General features: G+C 30.5%; 1 protein-coding gene across 1 annotated transcript; it reads left to right on the forward strand.

Moving 5' to 3' along the window:
* On the forward strand, positions 1-25,543 carry LOC132739730 (putative uncharacterized protein DDB_G0282133). Its single transcript, XM_060727518.1, has 5 exons — positions 1-1,060; positions 19,436-19,523; positions 20,594-20,720; positions 21,564-21,770; positions 23,465-25,543. The coding sequence occupies exons 1-5, from the start codon at positions 406-408 to the stop codon at positions 24,620-24,622; spliced, it is 2,235 nt and encodes a 744-aa protein (XP_060583501.1). The 5' UTR covers positions 1-405; the 3' UTR covers positions 24,623-25,543.
* The last annotated feature ends 647 nt before the right edge of the window (positions 25,544-26,190 follow it).

Here is a 26,190-nt window from a genome sequence, read left to right on the forward strand (position 1 = left end):
TTTCATGTCTCGGGTTTCAAAACGTCTGTATTGATTCAAATGAATTGGTATAAATGGAATGTTTCTGCTTTTTAAAATTTATAACTTAAATTGAGCAGATAATAAAGGACGCCGGATTCCAGCGCGGCGGTATTTTAAAATATTGGTTATTCGGAATCGCTGAAATAGCACGATATCATTAGTTGGAGAAATACGAATAGTGACAGTTTTGTATCAGTACGTGGATGTTATACCGACATCAGTGTATATTGGAATACGTTAAGTGTGTAATTCGGCATACAATATACTTCGTGTATTTATCTTTACTATTTCAAGTTATTTCGTAGTGTAATTTGTGAATAGGTAGAAGGAACTTTGTTGTAAATAATCAAACTTTATGTTAAGGATAAACATATTTTGTAAACAATGGCGTTGGAGTTATATTTTGTAAAATGGAATTGCCGTAGAATATTTATTTCTTTTACACAATTTAAAACATTCCATTTCTTAGTACATGTTATACTTTTATTCAATTTGCCATTTGTTTTGATGGAAACGGATTATGGGAAAATTAATTCCAAAAGTATGACGTTAACATCTGGTCAAAATCAAACTTGGAATATTTCCAATCTTTCACAAGACCAGCAAGAATTATTTAATGATGTATTACAAATCATGGAAAAATTGAATATGCTAAAAATAAGGGGTAACCATTCGGGATGTTTTAATCTTGAAACGGTAAAGCGAGATGTCACATACCAAAAGAACTCAAATCCCCGAATTGGAATTCACTTTTATTTTGAAGACGAAAGACCTACTTCTGACAGCTCATCACAGAATGCTCAGGATATGAATATCAATTCAGACACATTTCATAATACCAACAGAGACCTTAAGGCAGGGAATTGTAAGTCAAGTCCGTTACTTACAGATAACCTTGGTTTGGACGGGTTGTCAAGGAAACAGGACGATAGCAGTCAGAAACACACAAATTACAGCGCTTCAAACAGCAGCTTGACAGACTCTTCAGGGGCAAAACAAATCGTTGATGAGCAGGCAGGCCAATATGGCAGACAACGTGGTATGTAATCTTGATTTAGCAGATATATCCAAGCCAAATTACAGGGGAATATGCCTCCCCTTGTAATCCCACTTGTGTTTACGTTATTACTGAAGTTTATGTACTGCTATACAAACAACAGTAAATTTATATGACTCATACCTAAATCCAAAGCAAATACTTTTTATTGTTCTGAAATCCAACTTGAATGACAGTTATAGAAGTAAACAAACAAATTGAATAGTGTTATAAAGTCAAACAATTTCTCGTAAATAATTATATGAAAACAACAGGTAAATATCTGGTGTTGACCACACCCTCTTCACTTCCGCCAGTATTTGTACTCGGAATGTTGTCATGATTTATTTTAGATATATGTTTTTGTTCAGCGTTATAAAATACAAAACAATAATAATAATGACAATGATGATCAAGAGCAAGTCCTCGTACAAGTTAAGGATAGTCAATAAGTTGACTTATTCTTATTAACTATCCTTAACATTTTCTTATTGATTTTCAAATAATATCTTTTGATCTCACTATAATACAAAATATTTCAGCCTTGCTGTGCTTTTTTTTCTTTTGATCTTCCTATCATGAATAAAATATCATATGAAATATCATTATTCATATACTCTATGACCATAAAAATGAGAACAAGAAATCCCCAAAGAACAATAAAATCAAGGCAATGAGTATTGGGTAAAGCAAAATCGAGTAAATAAACAGCAAATGAATATATAAAAAGCACATGAAGGGGGAAATTTGAGCTCAAATATAATCTTAACTATGAATCTTAATCGCGATTTATTTTTTTTTTCGCTTGAACGCTTGATCGTGTTTGTTTTATAAATCCCCAAGGAGCTTATTTAATTAGTGTTCTCTTTAAAAAATGATCAAATAATAATAACAAAGAGATATTTGATCTGGGATTATTGGACTTAGCTACATTGTTTTCTACAAGAGTGTACTTTTGTATACAAAATTGCAATAATTGTAAGTTATTTCGAAATGTTATATAATTATGACGTACAACAACAAAACATTAAAATAATCAAATGGTTAAATCAAAACAAAACATCGAATATGATAAATTTGAATCTGTATGTAAAATGTTACTTTAGACAAATAGATTCATGACTATTTTCAAGCTAAACGGTTGCAGTCTTATTTATAAATAAACCTGGTTATGAAATTGACAGACAATTCGTCGTTTTAAAATACAGGGATTATTGCGTGCGTGTTTTAAATGCGCATACACGCTTGATCTTTATTCGTGATTGTAGTGACCAATACTTAATATTTAATATTTTTCCTAAGACATTTTGTATAGGATTTTTTTACAGTAATGTAATAATGAAATGATTTGAAATGGTATCCCGTTAGCTAAAGTGACCGAGGGTTCTTCCGAAAAATACATTGAAGACTTTGATTATTTTTACCTGCAATGTCACTCAATGCTAAGACATAATAAAATAAAACATTGTCAGTGTCGTTGATTGCTTAGTGTGTAGATATATAAATATTACATTTTTTTCCGCGGAGTAAAACAATCTGAAAATTTTATAATAAGCCTGGTATTTGGTAAAGTCTTTTATTTTCTAGAACATACGCCGATGTAAATAACACGAATGAGCTGAGCCAAAAACCAATTATCCTCACGCGATGTTCATAGCTTAATATCACGAACAAAAAGATTTTGGCACGGGGGTTATTGATGAACGAAATTTTCTAATTACAAGAAATACTCACAGTTTTACCGGAAAATTTGCGGGTAAAAAGCCGTTTAATGACTCTGTTAACAGCCGCGCTAACAGCACAGTTGACAGGTTTTCAGAGTTATAGACTAAACACACGCTCTTCCTGAAAAAATGCTCGCGAGCACGCTTGCGATTTAGAGATTATCGGGATAAAAGCTTTAATCTGATGAATTAACAACGTTTACATACACACTCAATGTAAGAAAGAATGTGTGTATGTATGTAGAGGCGGTTAGATTTTGAAATGATATCCGAGACACATTAATCTCGCACTACAAGGCAAATGAAGTAGATAAGTAATATCTGATAACGAAAGTAAGTTTTAAACATGTGATTATTTTTACTACTAGTTCACTAATTATTTAACCCCAGTTTGTTTTTATTACATTAACATCTTTTCCCTTCTTTAAGTATTTTCATTGCAAGCATAGTATAATGACGATTTTTGACAAGGTTCTTTCGTGTATTTTTTAATACTTAATACTCATGTAGTAAATTTGTCAATCTTTTACAATTAAGCATTCGGGCATGCTTCGTTCAACATGCATGCTGCTTTCAGTATTTAAGCGCGCAAAATGGCACATTCACTCAATAAAATATCTGAAATTTTGTGTTCTCAAATCACAAAAGTGCTCAGTTAACATTTGAGTATCGAATTGTTAACATGTGGATGTATATATACGTGCAATCATACAATTAACAATGTGACATATTGTACTTTTTTACTCAATAATATCCATTAATAAAAAATGAAAATTGATTTTTTTACAAGATAAGGTATTGAGCGCAGGTTATTAAAGTAATACAGCTAAGCCAACGAAATTAAACATTTTCTCGAAGATGAACTGATGAAGAACCAGATAGGTTCGAAACCGGTAGATCTTTATTAAAATATTGTTCATATTCGTGTGGTTTCTTTGTATTCTTATTTTTCATCCATTTTCTCGAATAGTTATTAAAATTCGAAGCCAGAGGACATGATTGTAGTTTTTTCCCCGGTGAAATAAACAACTCATAAATGTTATAATTATCTCAGGGTCTTTTTTTAAAACCATTTCTCATTCAGAAGAATAGAAGTGTCAAATATATCATAAAATATCGCAATTTTACGTTTCGTATGTCCCGAAAAGATTATGGATGGATGACCATTTCACTTATCGTTCTCTCGGAGGAAATTATCAACCGCGACTGCTTATGCAAATATGCTGTTACGCCAACACTTGATGCGTTAAGAAGTAAAAATATTGGTATTTTAGTGTTCGAAATGTGCAATTTGATATCTGTTCCTATAATGAAAAATCGAATAAATATATTTATAATCTACAAAACCATAATGATTATTATTGTAATAATTAATATCCTTTATTTCGTATAATACTAGGTATCTTCATTTATTTATTTAAAACATTAAAACTAAAAGGATCAATTTAGAGCATGTTAAATGGTATAAAGATGTGTTTTGTTGTTGTTGTTATTATTATTTTATTAAGTAAAATTTATTAAGGATCATTGCAAAATTATGTCGATTCTATAAACATATGGTTGATTCTCAATTAAGTTGTAATATAAATACAGTTTATGTTATTAAACGCTTATGAATATTAAATGTATCATTTTAAAATGTTCCGGGACAAAATTTGTTTCATAGTTCTACCCGTTCTATTCTGCGTCAGTTACAATGTACTGTAAAGTTCAATCAATATCAAATGTATGGTTATTGAAAATGTTGAAAATATATAGGAATGCTTCAATAAGCCTCGTATAATATCTTTAATACTATTGTACTGTATCACTGCACTAGCTTTTATCTTCTATTGATTAAGTCTTCATGACAAAGTGTAATAAATGATTTATATCAATAATTCAGAGCATTTATGATTTTGATATCCTATGCTATGTTTCAATTTAAACATAAGAGCCATGTGTTGTATGGTTAAGTAATTTGAGACATCCAAAATTAAAAATTTATAATTCTACAATCGATTTGATTGATAACGTATAAAGTTTTAATCAACCATAAGCTTTGACTCAAATGACTTTTATATATTATCACGGTTTATTGGTGCCTTATTATTACAAGCCTAACAAATGAACATGGATAAAAATTATGTCAAAAAAAGTTATTATACTGTTGAAAAGAATAATTTTCGTGATCAATTTATTTAAGGAGCAAATGTAACAGATGTGTTGGGTATCTTAATAGGATTTTGTGATATATTTCTATATATAATTTTATTGATTATTTACCCAAATTGTCTCATTATAATGAAGCAAATTTTAGTTAAGATGACTAACATACTATAAGTAACATATAAATATTTTTGCCGCCATTTTACTTTTATCTTTATCAGAAATTTATTAATCTGTTTCTACAATGAACTGTATGATAGTATAAATATAACAGTAACTTGAACATACTGCTACAAGTTGTCTAACAGTAATACATACCGTAACTAGCATAGCAGAACTTTACCATTTTTACTTGATTTCCATATTAGGTTGCACTGCCACCCCCAGACCAATCTGTGTAGTAATCACAAAGTGTCAGACAGTAAAGTTGTAAATTGCCACTTTCCGCTTCGTATATCATTATAGTGACATTTCGTCAATACTTGGTGCCTTTCGCATAACCTTATCCGTCATTGTAAGCAAGCAACACAGCGCACGTTTTGCAAAGATTATCAATTATAGAAAAGTATAGCCTTAATCAAGCTAGAAGTTTGAGAAAAATATCACTTTCAGCCGTTAACAGAATGTAAACTCTCAACTGCAAGGTATGACTCAAATTGATAGTTAGATGTTGTTAAACTTATGTCAACGATTTGTCAAGGTTATCCGAAAAAATGGTTGAATCAACATTCCTGAAACATATACCAGAAATTAAAGATTTTCCAAGGTTATACTAAATAAAGTTTATACAATACTACTGAAACATTAGCCAGTACATTATTTTCATTAAATAGAGAAAAACCGAATCCCTAAAGAAAGCCCAACACAGAAAAATTGAAAATGCTGCAGACTCAGTTTGATTGAGCCTGTTCATCATTTATAAAAAAAATCCAGACAAAATATTCTTTGACATGAGAAAACATACTAGTGAAGGTTATTTTACAAGACTGAGTACAAACACATGGTCAATGTCAAACTCTTCATATAAACAATTAAACAAAATTTAGAGCGGATTAAATAATATGGGATAAATCACAACAGGAATTTATAATCAGCAAAATGAAATGATTATTTAATATGCCGTTTCTCGTCTTGTAATTTAAGCGTTAACCCCAGTACATGACAAGTAGAAAAGTGCTAAGCCGGTGCTACTAGGGGGCGTAGTAAATCTTGCCGTGGTCATTATTCGTGACGGAAGCATCTAATCAGATAAATTTTCTTATTTTAATTGTGTTGTGACAAATTTAGGTATGTTTATTAAATTAAGATTGGTTCTTTGCTATTTCGGGAAAAAATGCAATAGATTTAATATAGACATTCAACTGGTATAGTATAGTGAAGATTATAAAAATAACGCTGTTTACATATTCCCCTCAAATGTCACCAGCGCGTTCAGATAGGCACGTTCTTGTCTTTTAATAGTCCTTATTAAAACAGAAATGGCACTTTAAAACACAAACCTCTTCTAATCTAACTTTAATACGTTTTTATCAACAAATATCAGACACAATTCCGACATTTTATTGGAAATATATGAGAGAATTATAACAGATTTTATTATACGTATTGATTGTCTATTTGAAAAGGCCAAATGGCACGGGTTGCAGAGACGTTTCTATGAAATGTATTTAGATTTTGAATGAAGCCATGTAAAATTATTCGATATCGCATCCAACTTTATGCATTTCTGCGGATCATGTTCATTCCAATAAACCAACACGACGACGTCTGAACTTATATCAAACGACATTTATTGCATGTCATATCTTTGTTGGTTTGAAGTATAAACTATCGCTTTTGAAGCAATAAATATTTATGTTTATTTATGTGGACGATGTATGCATGATCCGGGTACGATGGAAGAGGAGACAATATGTAAAATGAAACATATATAAAAATGTAGATGCATTAATTAAATAATAATCATTTTTTTCTCATTTGTGTGTGTTATAAGAACAACTGTATATATCAAATTTGCATTTTAATTCTGTATCCAACGATTGCTTTGATCGAGGGTGAAAATGTGTCTTCAGCACTTATTAAAAACCCTTTTACATTTATGCGCAGTTTCCAGAAATAGAAATTGAAAACAGAATCATAATTCTTGTACAACTATCAATAAATTTCAACTTAACGATAAATCCACTTTATTTAATTACCAATTAATTGTTGTGCACTTGAATTGTTTGATCACATTGGACGTTTAAATATTTGCTTAATTTAAAAGCAGTTGATGCAGTTTACATATTGGACTGTTGGTCGATTATTTTCACAAAGAAAATCATTTCTAAATGGCACTAAGCCAAAGTTATATGCTTGGGTGGCAATCTAAGATCAATTATTGAAGATATGTAAATTATTCATATTTACGGACAAATCGTCTCGTGGTAGTGACCAATCAAACTGTATATAAATACACATTATATGTAAATTATGTTTTAGTAGCATCAATTCTGTTTCCTCGTCCATAAAATAATCTGTCACGAAAGTGTTTTATTTGGAAATCGTTTTTTTTTAAGTCTGGAATATTTCTGCTTATACATGTATATTTAATTTGTAAAGGGGGTTTATGTGTTTTATAAGCATACTTTTCAGCAAATATTCAGGAGGGGTTATTATTTGAAATAATCTGTTTTGGACTATTTTGGTTGCTTTGTTTATTTGTTTATAAAACAAACATACACATGTTGTGGATTCGATACGGGCATATGTTCATGTGACGGGTACAAGGGCGGTGTAATTTATTATGTGTGTACTAGACACGGTGTGCAAATAACATAACTCAGCTTTCTTTTTCTGTCGAATGTCAGAACACATTTGTTATGTTGAATGATTTCTGCTCATTTCTGTTTTAAACATCAATTTATATGGAACAATCTTAGCAAACAACCAATCATTACTATGGTGACCTTGATTTTATTTTCTGATGTAGGATTTTGACACAGACATACAGGTAAGAAAGGAAAGACGTCATATTAATTGCTTTAAACTTTGAACGTGGCGAAGCAACAGTTGCATACTTAGTTAGCGTTTGTTACGTGAATTCTTAACAGTTATTAAAATGATGAAATTTCTACTGGTCCTATAAGCTCTGTAAAGCGTTATCTCATTTTAATTAAATGTATTTGAAAACAAATTCATTGAGATTCTTTTTAAAGTCGAAGGTAAGCTTAAATCAGCATTGTACACAAATTATAGAGCAGAATAGAACAGAAAAGATAAAAATCAAATTATCAAAATTTGTAATGAATTTTTAAATTGGGTCCATATTTCACTTTTTTATACGAACAGATCGCCAAGTTATCCTGTGACTTTTTCTCAAAGGAAATTATATATGGCGACTGATTATGCGAATATATTGTAACGACACGTTAGTGTGGACATAAAAGCTTTTAATTTGTCAAAATATCGATCCGTGTCAAAATATTACAATTGAATTCTATGTAATAATAACTTATCAAGTGAAGAATTTCTTATAAATTAGTATATTCATCTGCGGTACTAGATGTTCTTTCTGTAAGTTTTAATTACATGCATCGCACACCTAAGCATATTCATTAGTTCATAAAACTCTTAGGGGTCTCAGAACTTTCCGGCGTATCGTCTAGACGAAATTCCATTTTTACTTTTATAAAGATTTCAGAATATATATGGTTTCAATCTCATCTTAATTATAAAATAGATATTTTGTACGATATCTTTTCTACTGTTTAATCAAGAAAGGAGACTTTTAAGTGCATAGCTTTTAAGAGTAATATGGTTTCTTCGAAATAGATTTTCTCTACAAACCATCCAATTATCCTGCAATTGTCATCGTTGCCTTGTTCAATCAATATTTTATGCTGCTTTAATAGAAAACTATTCATACAAATTTGTATGCTTCTATAATTCATGTATGACTGCATATTTTGGACAAATGTTTTATTTAAAACAATTGTTTTGTATTATGTGTGTTTCGAACTAGTGGTCTCTACATCTCTACAGAAATACATGCACTGTTTGTACAAGTATTGAAGCAGCTGAAGAAATAATTGTTTAAGGTATTTGGTTAGAGTTTTTTGTTGTTGTAAAAATAAAAATAATTGTTTGTTCATCCTTGAAATTAAAAATAAATAATACCATCAGAACAGCAGAATAAGAAGAAAAAACGTACAATACGTACAACGTACGTCAGGGGTTAAGTCAATAAGCCAAACTGACGTCATGTAGTCCAACGTGTTTTATCGATCATAAAATATAGCTCATGCATTGTATTAGAATTATGCTTAGTTTATTGTTCAAATAATTTTAAAGTATTATTTATTGTAATTATAAAAAGTTAATTTGTCTTTAAAGCTACTCCAGATGAGTCAAATTATTTCAATGAAATCAAACTTGAGAAAAATGTACTAAGATGTAAGAAAATGTAATATGTGTCATGATTCAAGCAATATTTTACATATTATGTGCGATTTATGACTGATTTTTCAGTATTTCACAACTATATTTCTACTACGTTACTAACGCAGTAAAGGCTTTTTATGCATATTTTGACCACTTTTTGGTAATTTACGTCGCTTGTAAGTGCAATGGATAATGTGTTAATTGCCTCCTTTTGGTTACTTCACAATATTTCACATTCAAATACATTTTCAAAATTTTCATGAAAATTAGCAAGAATCTGGAGGCGTACTGCTTTAAATTCTACGCCAGAAAAAAACATCAGTAAGCATGTTTGTTAAAATTGTAGGCTGTAAGTTGCAGGCTTTGTTTGATAGAGCCTGTTGATCGACGGTGCTGGAAAGTGCAAGTTACTGTCCACGCCCACTTGAACGTCACAATATTACATTTGGGAATTTATAGAAGCATACAGATTTCATACTGTCTAAAAAGATTAGTTAGTGTCTGCATCTACAACTAGTCTAATTTACTGAGTAATCAGAATGTCTCAGACAATTTAATTGTAAAATACCACTTTCCAATTTATATATCATTTTTGTGACATGTCGTCAATAATGGAGACCTTACGCCTAACCTTACCCGTCACTGTAAGTAAGAAAGACGACACGCGCTTGCCAAATGAGGAAAGCAGAATATCAATTATGGAAATGTATTTGCATCATTCGGCCAAGGGTTTGATGGAAATATCATTTCTATCTGGTAATCGAAGATTTACTGTCAAACTGTGTGGGAGGATTAAAATGTGTAATTACTAGGTAAAATAAAGCTTCTGTGACTGATATGACCGCTTATTGCATAAAAATGTAATTAATTTATTTTGCTTTGGCTTGTCTCACAAAGAAATCGACATACTTTTCTTATATGTGGGGATGTATAAATAGAGGAAACAGAATCCCTTAAGAACAGAGTCTGATCATGGACGGTAGTGGTAAATGCAAGCTACCGTTCGTTACTGAGCAAATAACTGCTTAAACAGAAGAAGATCGGCGTTTGGCCCCTAAGCATATGTAGAAGAAGAAGCTTTATTATAAAACAACTCAAAAATTCGCTTTAAAGAAATTATTATATTATAACTATATTGCATTTTTAAAATCATGATTTTTTTTCTACTTAAGCCTACATGCATCGAGAATTAGATATGAAAAAGAAAATGGGAATGTTATTTATTCAATGTAGTAGTATGCTTTAGAATTACTTTTATTTGCAGTTTTATCCTAAAAAGTGATCGTCGTACTGTAGATATACTCCTTAACGTCTTTGAAGAATTGAACAATGTTCTTAATAATGACATATTGTACTACAGTATATGAATGTTTTATATGCAAGATAGCAGTTGCGTACCTTTCACTATTTTTGTTATCAATCAATAACATTTTCTTTGCTCATATGTCTGGATATATATCGGAGTAAAACAATTATTTGAAATTGACATGTTTGTAACGTCTGACAAGATACCAGCATCGAAATTTATAAATGTCTACGAAAGTCATCCGTTAAAATAAATTAAGTTTCTCTAAATATCGGTGAAGAAATTTACTAAATAAAAAACAAGCTTTAGTAACATATATTGAGAGTTAAATCACGAACACACATTCTTAACGTGAGTAATTTATGCAATGGAAAGCAGTCATGATATTTTCTATGTATATTCAAGTAATAGAACAGTTAATTTTATGTGAGGAAAAGGGATTCACCATTAAATTAGACAAAATATGCCTTCAATTAAGTCTAACGTCAATATAAAAGATATCGTAAAAACAAACTTAATATGTTTTCCGGTGTTTTACAAAATATGTCTTCGACGAAAAGACCAGTTTATTTCCACATTTTTTTCTGACATTTTAAACATGTATTGAGTCAGATATCGGCAATTGATGCTTTGTCACTTGATTTGCTTACCACTGCTAGGCTCAGGTGATGAAGCATATTACGTATAAACGTATATATTACGTAGCTCTCTATAATATAATGTTTACATTGAATACATTGAATAAAAGATCAATACAACGGAGACTGTGCGGATTTCCAGCGTTTTTAGGCATACATCCATGTATTATAAAGAGATGAACAGTTTTACTTTTTTTCCCGTAATTTAATTTTGACTTACTCTACACTCATTTGATATTTTTCTATTAGCGGTTTCATATTTTCTGTTTGCATCATACGTTTCGCCTAACTATGGTTTGTACTGTTTGCTATTTAGTCAGAACTTAATCCAAAAACTTGACCTAAAATGAAAGATTATTTTGTCCAGATTAGAATAAAACTATTTAGCGAAGCAAAGGATAACCTGTAAGTAAGCTTTTTTGATAACTTTTAAATTAGCCTTGTTAAATATGAACAATTATGACATGGTAAACCATAAAGATTTCGTTTAACTAAATGCTGATGGGAAGATTTTTTTTTTGAAAATTCACGACGTAGAAAATATGTTTCATTATAATTTTGTATTTTGTTTACAAGTGTTCACTTTTTAAATTATTGTAAATATTATTTCAAATATGCAAATATAAATGGGCTTGCATAATTATGTTCACTGTATATATTGTATTCCAAAAATCTCTTTTCCTAGCAAAATAACAAAAGTCTAACTTTATTCCTTCAGAAATCAATACTTTGGAAGACTGGAATATTATCGTTTTTATATGCAAATTACGGAGCAAAGTTACTGGCATTGTTGTATCATCTCTGAATATTTCTGTAAAAATATTTGCTTACTCAGCATTTTGTGTGTCTTGTTTTTTGAATGTGAAAATCTTGTCTGGCATTGGATTGTGCATTGAGCGAACATAGTTTCCAACAGACAAATAAACATGAAGTCTTTTAACTCATCCCTAGATGTATCTTAATGTCGAAATGTCAATGTTATGTGTTTCAATGTTGAATACTGCTTCTGCCGGTGCTACGGTGCATGAACGACAGCATATTCAGTTTTGCCGTTATAGACGCTACTTATTTTTCCCTATTTTATTTAAAATAATAAACATCAGCTAATATGCGATTTATATCAATTCTATTGTTTTTTTTTCATATGGATTGATATACCCATGAAATAAGTATGAAAAAATTGTTTAACGAAAGCACGTGGTATTTATTCGTCAATAACACAATGTAATGAACTAAGTAGCATAAGAAGGAAGAAGGAAGAAAAATAAAAGCATAGCAATATAAAGTCATGTATTGGCAACACTGGGTAAGATAAACCACAAAGTTTCAAAATAGTATGCCCATGTAAACAGACATTGTTTCTTTTGTTTTGTTTGGTAACATAACTTCATCCGCGCAGTCTGATCAGGATCCATGCTGTTCGATATCAGTTTCTCTACTTGTTATAGGGTTTGTAAGCGAACAGCATGGATCCTGATCAGACTGCGCGGATGCGCAGGCTGGTCTGGATCCATGCTGGTCGCAAACCCACTATGTTGGTTTTGTCATGACGCTGCTCAATTATTTGTCCTACGTTGGTTGTTAAGGAATAACATTAGTTATGAGAAATTACCATTTTCACTATCTTTTTTTGCGATAACTAAATGTTTTATCATTAATGCATACAATCCCCATTGTGGCTGAGGGGTTGAGACATCAAAATTGCAGCCACCGTATATCGTAAGTGGCTACAAAATGGGTCTGCATTACTGGAGTCTATGAATCTCTTAGCTCCAGCATGTAAGGTGGTTTTGACCCAGGTGTTGCTTAAGTTCGTAACACATGAGGTTAGCCAAAATCATCTTTCATATTTCGGCGCCATATGACCTGAACTGTGTTTAGATTTGTTTTTGGATCAAGGCATACTCTCTGTAAGAAAAGCTTGTTCACACATCGTACATTCACCACCATCTTTTCACAACCTTTTAAAATAATTCTCTTCAGTTTGCATGACTTATTTGGAGACAGAGTTTCTCTCTTGACATAACGTCTCTCTACCGTTTCAATTTGATCTCTAGTATGAGACAGATTATAGTTGATTTATTTGGCAATGGTTGTAAGAGAGAATGAGCATTTTTGAAGTGTACCGTCCAAAAGAAATAGTTTCGTCTGCATACTTTTCTCAAACAATTTAAAGAAACAATTTATATTCATTCATACGACGGCACTACAAAAATAAATCGTTGCACTATCTTAATATAATTAAATACAATACCGATTTATTTGAATTGTCGAAATAAATATAATAATCATTCATTCATTCGTTCGTTCGTTTCTTCGTTCGTTCGTTCGTTCGTTCGTTCCTTTGTTCGGTAAATATGTTTTCTAGTAATGTTGACTATTTGGTTGATTGAGTGCATTGATCACGTAGAAATTTGGTTTAAACAATATTAATTTCTTCATCAATATTTACAGACAAAATTACAATACATAAATTGCATTCAGGATTGAGTAGAAAGCTTAGAGTTTATATGAAACTTTCTTCTGAAATTTAGACGTAGAAATTTATCATATGGTAACCGACCATTAGCTGAACTAAATAACCTTTAAGATATAACTTCACAATTTGGCTGCTTTGCTAATTTTACAGCTAAGACAACTATGCTTTATTATTCTAAATATTTCACTAGATGAAACATAATGCTTTTTATAATTAAGCATTAGGCTAAACCTTTAATCCAATAATGTATTTAGATATATACATTATACTTGGAGTATTGGTTGCTTTGCTAAATCTAAGTAACACATTCTTGTTCTATAATTCTAGAGTGCCAAAAGTAGGATAGAAATTATACATTACAAGTAATAAGCTAAACCTTTAATCTAATAATGTATTTTAGAAGCCTACACCATATGCTGTTATTGTGGATCTAACAAACTAGTATGATTAACACGTGTCAAAAATCATAAGGATGCTTTCCTGAAACATAATGGATGCCAAACTGTTCCAGAACTCATCCTCTAATATAAACAAATTTGCTGAGTACAGTATAGAAAAAGTGATGGTTTTATGGGTATTTATATAACATTTTTATTGAAATAAAAACAAATTGTAGAGCGTTAATGTGAAATTTTGCTCATGTGTTTCGTTGAGATGAGTTTAATTTGATATATATATTTAAAAAAACAACATTTTAATAGTGAATGACTAATAATTGATAAAAAATATTAAGGATAAAATAAAAAATCTGCTTAAAAAAATAAAGATTGTCCCAAGTAAGCGTACGTGATATATTCTGAAGGATAGTTTCATTAAATGAACAGCGTCACGTCAAAACGCGTTTGCGACCAGCATGGATCCAGACCAGCCTGCGCATCCGCGCAGTCTGATCAGGATCCACGCTGTTCGCTTGCCGACCCTATTACAAGTAGAGAAACTGATAGCAAACAGCATGGATCATGATCAGACTGCGCGGATGCACAGGCTAGTCTGGATCCGTGCTGATCGCAAACGCACTATGTTGGTTTTGTCGTGACGCGGCTCATATATTTTTCGTCATTATTTAAAGCCTTACACACAACCTTACCTTTTATTATAAGAAAGCACCACGAAACTCATTTACCAAATAAAGAATCCAGAATATCAATTATTGAAATGTTTTGGTCTCCTCCGGGCCAAATTTGTGATGAGAGTATGATTTCTTTATACGAATTGGAGATTCACTGTCAACGAATAGCGATGACAATAACTGAAACGTGTTATGCTCTAATATAATTACTATATCTTCAGACCGACTTGACACATGCCTTGTATGAACTAAATTCAATATTACAATAAACAAAAGACACACGCGTCCTGAAAGGCCCATTATGCCGAAGAATTACTTTAACTTTAATTTCGCAATAGTCTTTTATTTTCAGTGTACTTTTATAGTTTTAAAATAGATACTCATCAACCAAATACCTGAGCTACTCTTTTCTGATGCATTTTGGCAATTAGTACAATTAAAGTGATTAATTAATTTGTAGGGAAGTCAAAATACTAATTTGTTTACATTTTCTTACTTTTCCGACAAATTATTTCACATCAAGTGCTACATTTTGTTGGAAAACACCTGACATGTTCTAATACTGTTATTTAAATGTTATACAACTAATGCATGCCCTTTCTAAGGAAGTAAAACTTTGTCCGTTTTTGAGACATAACCTAAAATGTTGTAACTATTGGTTTAAGCCACAATGATAGTCAAAATATTTCCAATTGCATTATCTTTTATAACTTTAATTTCTGTATTGAAATTTATTGAGATATGCCATAATGCTAGGCATTTTAGAAATCGATTGAAATTTAAATATTTTACAACTACGAACGCTACATTAACAATTATATATCACAAAAATATTAAAATATGTGTAAATATTTACTAATTTAAGGACAATGATAAAGTTATTCCGGTCACCTTTTTAGTTGTGTGTGAGTTTAAATACCATACATTTGCTGTCCCTTGCTTTTTTATGTGATGAAGTCAGAAGAGTTTTTTTATGAGTTTTCTGTGATTTTCGTCAATGCAATTTACTTATGCATACCTTGAACGTCGCGTTTATGAAAGAAAATGCTGAATATTTGAAAGCAAGAAAGTTAAGTTGATGTCGAGCCTGGATGTATTTACATGTAAAAAAATATAAAAAAAATAACACTATGTTCTGTAATATTTCACGGATCTGCATTGTCACAATATTTATTATGACTTCGTATTATACTAAATACAGCTTCCAAAAAAAAAGATGTCCTCATTTAAGAATCAATTAAAAAAACTATATTACTTGTAAAATGTGCTGTCGCATTGTCTTGCTTAGAAATTATGACATGTAATGCGGTCTAATGCAATGTTATGTGTTATAATGCAAATTCATATAATGCAATGTAATATAATGTAATGACATAATTATAATACAACGTAGTTAACGCAATGTAATATAATGCAATGTAATATAATGTAATGTAATCTAATACAATGTAATATAATGCAATGTAATATAATGCAATGTAATATAATACAATGTAATATAATGCAATTTAATATAATGCAATGTAGTATAATGCAATTTGATATAATGTTATGTAATATAAGACAATGTAGTATAATTCAATGTAATATAATACAATTTAATATAATGTAATGTAATATTATACAATTATTGACTAGTGAGCCATTGAATATGATGTGATATTCACCGGCAGATGACATATTGACCGAGGCGATAGCCGAGGTCAATATGACTTTCTGCCGGTGAATATCACATCATATTCAATGGTTCACTTGTCAATAATTGTTTTTATTATATGATAGGCTAAGAAATTTTAAAAATCACAAAAGTACAACCTTATAATTTACATGTACAAATTTTGCCTTGTTGAAGCGCGGGAAAAAAGACGCACGTGTTAGGCGTGCAACGAACTACCGCGAACGCTACGCAATTAGCAAAATAATTCAAGTTTATACTCATCATTGCGGTGTAAACCTTTTAAGTATAATAAAATTATTGAATGATTTTATTCGAGAAATATGCCAATAAAGAACAAAAAGCAAATTTTCTTTTAATTAACACGCGTAATTAACAGTCTACGATGTTGATGATCATTGAATATGAGTCTCAATCTATTTTTAGACTGGGAAAAATCCAATTTCAGCAGTGAATATGATACTTTACACCTCAGTAAATATGAGTTTATAAAAAGTTCTGTTGACTACTGTTTGGACCAATGAGATTGCAGCTATATTTAGATCATATAATAAAAGACAATGTAGTATAATGCAATGTAATATAATGCAATTTGATATAATGCAATGTAATTTAATGCAATGTAATATAATGTAATGTAATATTATACAATGTAGTATAATGCAATGTAATATAATGCAATGTAATATAATGTAATGTAATATAATACAATGTAGTATAAAGCAATGTAATATAATGCAATGTAATATAATGTAATGTAATATTATACAATGTAGTATAACGCAATGTAATATAATGCAATGTAATATAATGCAATTTAATATAATGTAATGTAATATAAGACAATGTAGTATAATGCAATGTAATATAATGCAATTTGATATAATGCAATGTAATATATATGCAATGTAGTAAAATTCAATACAGTGTAATGTAATGTGTTGCTGTAAGATGTTTTATGCTAAAATAAAATGTTTTAGGGGATAAATTGTTTGCATGTTTGTATTGTTACGCACAGTTTTGTCGATTTGATCATTTGAACCCATATGTCAAGATATACTCGTATATCAAAGTTTCGGAATTATTTGACATGTCTGCAACTATTGATAAAATACCGGCACAGAAAATAATGAATGTCTGCAAAAACAGGAAATTGCCGTCGCTATAATCTTGACGAGGAAAATAGAAAGGAAAGGTATATACCCCGCGTAAGAAACAATAATTTGGTTCAAAATAGGTACATAAAGTACATGTAATACAAAAGACTGTAAGAAAATGTATAGTATGCCGATGATTTTCCTCATCTTCAAGATTGTCTCAGTCATGTAAACAAATTATCTTTATAATCTCATTTTTGTTTGTCTTTTTTAGTATTTTTGTTTGTTAATTTTTATAATTTGATTATGTTGAGTTATGCATTCAAAATTGTGCCAGAGATGTCGTTTGAGTAGAACATTCGCATAATTAATATAATAAATGTATCAAACAAGTGTATACAAGCTACAGTTGACAATATAGTAAACAAGAATACGTTTTATGTTATTATGTGTTACTTTGGCGAAAGTTACGTAACGGACATAGAGTTTTTTTTTCTAAAAGTATGCAAATCATATATAAACTTGTTTCTCAAATTGTCACTACCTCATTGTTGAAACGTCTGATGTTATGTCTACAGCGTTGCTGTTCAGGTTTTGTAAATGATGTAAGTTCTGTTGAATCAAGTTAATGATACATTTGTCTATATACAAAGAAACGTAATTCTGTTCGTAAGTTGAACGGTTTTCACACGCAATCTTGACATAAAGATCATACCGTAGGCGTTTGAACAAGTCTGACTACAGTGCTAAATTCATGTCTAGGCAGTAATGATATTGCGCACAGGATGTCCTTATTGTCATTTATATTCACTAATGCGTTTGTTAAGTGCCACGAGATATTATCTAAATGAGCCCTTTTTTTACATATCGCTTTCTACATTCAGTACATTATTACATGGATATTCATAATTTTGGAGTATTATTATCGTTATTTATTATAATGACATATAATGATCTTACAGTCTATGTGATTGTATTAGACCTGAATTGTACCTGTCAAAAACAAACAGAACTGACTAAGGCATAATTTTCCGTCCAAGCATAAGTTTATTAAAATAAAAAATGTTAGTACCAGAGATTTACTATAAAACGAGAACAAACAACATCAAAAATTAATTAATTAATTAATTAAGTAGAAAAAATGTTCAATAAAAATGGTTGCCAAGATGTGTTTAATGCATACGATAACCAAAATATTTCACCACTAAGACAATGATATTTTTGTCTAAATATCTTCAGGCAATCCTTGTTTATACTAATCAACAATATTTGTCCTTAAGTTGTGTTGCAAGTCATATTAAACACAAATTATTTTTCAGAATAATATTGAATCCGATTATTCGTGCACTAAAAATCGAAGTTGTGTTAGTCATTTGAGTTTCATTGCAAGTTATTCTGAATTTGTCATTGTTGCGTACCATTTAGGTAATAGTCTCTTTTTTTCAGCTCCTAAGCCTTATACACGTAATCGAATATGTCTTAGTCCTTATAGCTTGATTGCAATACTGTTAATATGGTTGTCATTCATTACGTCAGTTTTTTAAATGTCTTCATGTTTTAATCGTACACAATCAATCAGAAATATTTTAGTTCTCACAGCTGTATTGTCAATTGCACTGGTTGGAGATTTTTTATCATGGTTTAATATCGTTGAAATCACAAAATCTTTTTTCAGGACAGAGTCTTACATGAACATAAGTAATCGAAGATTGCTTAGTCCTTAGATATTTGTTTCCAGTTATATTAAATGTACAGCATCAATAATGTAAAATTATTTAACATGGCTTCCTATCATTTTAGTCATAATCTCTTTTTTTCAGGTCTAAGTCGTACACAAGTAGTCGTCATAGCAACATGTTCCGCCGTAATTGGAACATTCTTCATTATAGCCGGTGCTATGAGGATACAGTAAGTAAATTTCCATACTTTTAATTCTGCTGACAATGTTATTGATGAGAGACCTCTCTAATGAGCTTTTGGAGACTAAACTTCCTGGCCATAATGCATTTTACGGTAATGAAGGTGAATTTAGTGGCCTTAAATTGTTTTACTCTTCGTAAAAGAGCTATTTTACGATATTCTCGGTAATTCCATTGGCTTTCTCATCAAATGGTTGTGTAAAAGGCTTAAATCACGGGTTGCGTGAATACGAGGAAACATTATTCATTTACTCTTATAAGATCGTGATGAAATATTTGGTACACAAATTATTGTTAAACGACTCTTTTAAATTCAGCAATTGAATTGTCGTCGCATGCAATCATACAAATAATATATTTTGGTTAAGGGAAGAAATCAAAGTAGTATAATTATGTTAAATCAATGAAACTATAGTCAATAGATTCTTATTATTTTAGATTGCTTGGTGCGACTTCATTATGGTACTTTTTATTATAATATAGTTACTTGATTATCTCCTCCTTTTTTAAATCCAGTTTTTTTAAAAATTATTGCATTTATTCCCTTTGACTTGTCAAATCGATTTTAACTTATTGAGGCTCCCTTGGAGTATATCTTTGCAATTCAGCAATTCGGTATATTACATAAACTTACTCATTCTGAAATTTGAAGGGAATGATCACTGTCAAATTAAATTCTTCGTGATATCAAATTATATGTAAAATTTATTTTCTACTGTGTTATTTATATATTTTTTTATTTAGTTTGTCAATTTGAAAATATGGCTTTTGGTATATAATAAATATAATTTGTTATATTTGGCTGAAACAAATGCAATATTTATAATTATTATTTAGACAAATTTGCCTTTAACATTAAGCTTTTAACGGACAACATAATATTTTATAACGGCTGCTTTACTGGTGAATGGTCAGTTGACAGTTGCAACACATTTCGTCACATTTCCTTTACAAAAATTACTAATGGGTGTCTTTTCTTCTTAATACACGACGTAAGAAATAGTAAATTGAAATTGATATATTTGTAGATGTAATGACATATAAATTCTCAATTTGCAGTAGCTGCATGAAGAGATATCGCGCCAACAGAGAGGCTGCTTTGGTCATAGCCAGACGTTCGAGCACCTTTGGCTTTGGATCAGGCAATTTGAGAAGAGACAGTGCTTCAAGCAAAGCTAGCAGGCAGGTAAATGGTAGCGATGGTAGCATGAAGTGGTATAACACACTTGATGGTAGATTGCACTTGTTTAAAGTTAAACACCAGGTACCAGTGGCAATAAATGTATGCAAATGAGCCAGGCAAACATGCACACACGTTATGTCTCAATAGGTGTTTCTATGTCGTACGCTTTTTCAAGTCCGACATTTATCATGGTTCTATTTATATTGCAGTTGAAATAACAATGATCTTATTATGAACGTTTATATATTTAATCTATAAAATGCAATCATACAATAAAATATATAGTTAAGTTCACGGAAAGAAACAGCTAATCTTTGAAAGCTAATTTTGTCTCATGCACAGTTTTCCAGGCACTGCCATATAAAATTTCTTGTTGGTCATGTTTTGTCGCCTTGTTTCTTCTTTGTTTTTCTATCTGTTAAACTTAAGGTTGTTATGAATTCTGATTTTCCGTTTGGTTTTTTATTTAAAGATTCTACATTTATTCAGTACAAATTTGTCGTGCTTGCTATGTTTTGCTTAGTGGCTCAAACTTTTATGTATTCATTACCAGAAATTTGGTCTAAACAGATAAATGCTATAACTTAATGTCATAAGTAAACTGAGGAACTTCTACTTGATTTGCATTTAACGTTTTGCAGCTGATTTAATATGACTGTGTATTTACATACACGAATAAAAAAGCATTTTTGTTCTAGTATAATCGAGATAAATTATACATTAATCACGAAAAGTATCAGTTTTTTAAGTCCATAATGATCCAAAGTGATATATGTTGTTGAGCAATAGGCTTTAACAGTAATTTGTAGTTGCATGGAAGACGTAACTATAGTACAACTCTTACAGCAAAGCCACCCAACATCCAAGAACGGGAGTGATTTACAAATAGATAGAAATGGTAGATCACAACCACAAATATCCCACAATTCACCACAGCACAGTAGCGACCACAATCCACTACTTCCGGTACATTTAGTGGGCCAGTTGTCTGACGGGAACAGTTCACACGGATCGCTTGCCTTTATAGATGAGGAGTCACATAGCAGATCAAAGGTAGTGATAGTTAACTTCACTGTAGAATTACACTGTCTGTGTCAATATATCAAAAGTCCTCTGAGTTAAATATAGATGAGTAAGGAATGGAATTATTTCTTCCTGTAAGATATTTCGATATAATTGATTGAAAATATAAAGTAAGTCTATCCTTTTCATTATAATAAATACGAATTCATATACTTTTTCTTTAATTTGAAAAAGTGTCACATTTATCAAATATACTATGCTCATCCTTGAGTAAAATATTTTAACCTTCGAAATTTATTGATTTCTGTAAATATCTTTCAGAATATGTCTAATTTGAATAAAAGAATGAATAAACTATGTATTTGAAGCTTCGTTTCCTGTAACAGGTCAAGTAAAGTTGGTCTTTTCTTAAAAACCTGCCAGTTTTTTATGACGCTATATATTCATATTGTATATACCTATAGTATATAGTATGTATAATTTAAAACATAAAAGAGGTCAAAACATATTTATGTTATATTTACAAAAAGGCTGTGTAGCAATTATAAATATTTTTCAGTATCAGATTTGAGCATAGTATATCTTTAACAAATATGTCGTAATGGTGTACTGAAAATTGGATTTTAGCAATGTTTTATAAATAAAAAGCAAACGATTTAAATTTTGTCTACTTTGATATTAAATTGTGATAATGGTCTTATTATTCAGCCTTCAGCGGGTAGACACATACATTTTGGTGCGTTAGTTTTTAATTTGTACGGTTTCTTCGAATGGTGTGCTGATATATCATTATTGAAAGTGGTTGAAAATGAAGTTGATTTTTTGTTTTTTCTTAGTTTGATGTTTATATATATTGAAATGTATAATTATACCTATTTAGATGGCAGTCTATATTATATACAACATCAATGATTTTAATTGTTCATATTTCATAAAAACTATTGGCAATTAAGTAACATTAAGCATTTATTATACAATTTTATGTTTAAACCTAATTAAGGCTGATCAACACTGAATTTTGTTATTTGTACTATACATATATTTTCAGCTAAAAATAAATCATTTTTATTAAATAAATTTGTTCGACAATTCATCTTAAACTGACAGTGAATAAGTATACACACTATAAATTCAGTTGTGTGGTATATTTAATCGTTTCCTTGAATATATACAATATGAACATGTTTACTTTCCACGTAAGTTGTCTAACTCATTTAGTTAGTTTTTATTATGCCAGCGTCATTAGTTGTAATTTTAAGATAGCAAAAATGATAATTTAAATCTAGAAGATGATTTGAAATGTTGACTTTAATTAGCAATATAATAAATTGTTGTTACTTTGTTACTGTATTCATAACAGATTGAATTCTTGCTGATGTTTCTTTTCTCGTTAGAATTGGTTATGTGTACCTTATACTAGATATGTTTTTATATACTCGAACTACTCACATATATAACATTTTATAATTCAATTAGTATCACTTGTTTTATGATTTTACATTTGGTATGTGATAATCATTCAATTGTTTAACAATATAAATAAATTAAATACTATAATATGGGTAAAAAAATAACATATTTCATTACAGTAAGATTGGTTAAAAAATATATGTTTATGCATTCATTTTCGTCGAAGAGGTTTTATCTTATTGCAGGTCTTCAATCATAATGATGATATTTGATGATACTTGTTGTGTAATCATGCTAAATTGCTCTTATTTCAGCAGAACGATAATACTTCCGGATCTGAATTCGGGTCGGAGGACGACCCTCTACTACGCAAGTCCCCAGATTCCGGAAGTTCCATCGATATCGGTTTGGAAACTGATGACAAAGTCAATGTCGAGGACGAGCATATGAACCTTAGTAACGACACAATACAAAATATCGAAGGTACATCAGAAGAAGAAATCATTACAACACCAGAAAGAAAGGAAGTCTTTGAACCCGGGGGTGACTCCGATATTGATTTACATAATCGTATAGAAAGTAGAGTAGGTGACAATGATATCGCGGACGAAAATCAGATAACAGCAACAGTGAATAAAACGAATGATGAGGAAAATGCATTAATCAACCCAAGCCTAAATAACACAAAAACAATAGCGGATCCTGATGATACTAACTCGAAAGAACCAACTTCAAATGACTTATCAAATTCAGACAATAACACCGAAAATGTAAGAAAAAATGAGGAAAATGTCACTCCAAGTCGTGCATGCAGCATTCCTCGAAAGCAGTTTTCTGTAGACTACTTTGACGTAGATGACTACGGAATTGAAATTCAGAATCCTATTTTTGAAGAAGCAGAAGATGCAGAGTCACACGAACATTTATCGTCTAATCACGTTGTTACAACTGGTCTCACACAATCTGACAGCAGCCTGTCAGACAACCCTTCATATTCATACGGTAATCAGACAGAATATAGTTACCCAGGATGCAACGCACAAACTGGATATTGTAACCCATACATGCACAACCCGGATAACAACCTTCATTGCTTAGACTCCAGTTTTATCCACTCTCTCAGGAACTCAGAACTTCTTTCATCAGAATTCTTAAGGCGTGAAAATGGAGAACTGCAGTATGAAAGTTTTGATGAATCGTCTCTTAGTTGTAGTAGTAGACAAAATAGCATCAAAGACGATGCAGATAGGTCAAAATATGGCCGGATGTACTCCACCGACAGTTACTTTACAAACCCATTAAATAAAACGTCCACGTTTGAGCGGTCAAAGACTGCATCCCAAGACGAACACGATTCAGGCACTAAAAGCACGGACAATGCACCAAGCACGAGAAAACCGCACATAATTCCGTTACACGAGTATCATAGAAATAGCTTAAAGGGAACAATTGACGAAGATGACGGCGTGTGATATACCTAAACTACTTCTTGTAAAGATATTCATTTTACTGTGATTAACAATTTTGTTTTTAGAGTTAAATGTATAAAAAAGATAATACCGAAATATATTTAACAGTAATTAGATTATTAAATATATAATAATCATACGTTTCAATAAATGTGGTGGAAATACAAAACATATTTAATGTCATATTAAAACGTATATTTTGTTATTTGTTACGGTTTGAATATTTTCTTTTTATATGTTGTTTACAAGTATTGTAATTTATGATTTTGTGACATTCCCCCTTTGCTATGACTGTTTAAGTAGATATTTAATGAAATAAATCACCCATTCCAAAACAGTTATTTGTGATCTCTTTCTTTGAAGCAGGATATTTTAATTTAAAGAGTTTATCAAATAGTTAATTTGAATTAATGATAATTTTACATTTTATTTTACATCTTGGTCAAATAATGAAGGTTCGAATTCATAAAGCAAAATATTGACAAAAACAACTATTTTATTCAGTCTACAAAAAATCCTTATATTTGGAATACAAACTATCATGTATTGAATTTCAAGTCATCCATCTGACCTTTTTATTCAGCTTTGGATTTCTTTAAGCCCTCAAAAGCTTTTAGGGTAAACACAAAAACTTTCTATTTTAGTTTCAATTATAGTTTTACAGGCAATCCGTAATCTATCTTTTAAAATGTGCAGACAGATCGGAATAAAATGCCTTTATTTGCCCTACTATCTGATATCATATCCCGAGATATACTTTATACAACACGAGATCTTATGCAAATTTGACACCAATTTCACCTTTTGAATATTCTTGAAACATATATTTTTAACCACTGAATAATCAGCCATACTATTGGAAATATTTGCATATCACAATGTATTTTTTTCGAGTACTACAATAAGAGGAACTTTTAATGAGCACATACAAGTTTTCAAATTCACTCGATTACATTTTACGTAATTTTTTGTTGTTTAATATCTTTGAGTCATTATATATATATACAGTACAACTGTGTTTTAACATTCCGTCTCATCCCGACAGATGTTGCTCTATTTCTTTCATTACACTTTCCATGATAATTAAAAATGAAAACGATACGTTATTATGAGGCGATTTGATCGAATGGTTGTTGGTTTTTTCTTTGTTATAGTAATGAATGACGATTATTATAAAATGTTAAAGAGAATAAATCCGTGTTAAAGGTGTAAAGAATTTACTCTTGTCCGTTACAATTTAAATCGTCAATCTACGAATGGCCTTATTTTGAATGCAAATAATATACAGGATGGTAAAAAAGAGCACTGATAGCTTCAAGTGACAGAGTAATCGACTGGGACAAATAAAAACTGAAACAGCTGCGGACTTAGATCAGTCAGATTATTCAGTTGATGTTTTTCGCCCCCAGTGTAACTTCAAATACCGCATTACTCCAACTGTATAACATATTAAGGAATGAAGCAATAAAAGTGAAAATGTAAATGTTCAATCGTTTGTAAGCAAAGCTACATTTTCCATTTATATGGAGTAATACATAATTTTAAACAAATTGTATTTTGTTTTCTAGGCA

This window comes from Ruditapes philippinarum, unplaced genomic scaffold (assembly GCF_026571515.1).
Source record: "Ruditapes philippinarum isolate M1 unplaced genomic scaffold, ASM2657151v2 ctg4063_1_1_1_1, whole genome shotgun sequence".
Lineage (NCBI taxonomy): Eukaryota > Metazoa > Mollusca > Bivalvia > Venerida > Veneridae > Ruditapes > Ruditapes philippinarum.

Excerpts from the sequence above, each read along its gene's own strand:
- LOC132739730 (XM_060727518.1), top strand. The coding sequence starts at position 406 with ATGGCGTTGGAGTTATATTTTGTAAAATGGAATTGCCGTAGAATATTT. Across the intron at positions 20,721-21,563 it reads CAAGCAAAGCTAGCAGGCAG|CAAAGCCACCCAACATCCAA; the intron begins GTAAATGGTAGC and ends CAACTCTTACAG. Across the intron at positions 21,771-23,464 it reads AGTCACATAGCAGATCAAAG|CAGAACGATAATACTTCCGG; the intron begins GTAGTGATAGTT and ends CTCTTATTTCAG.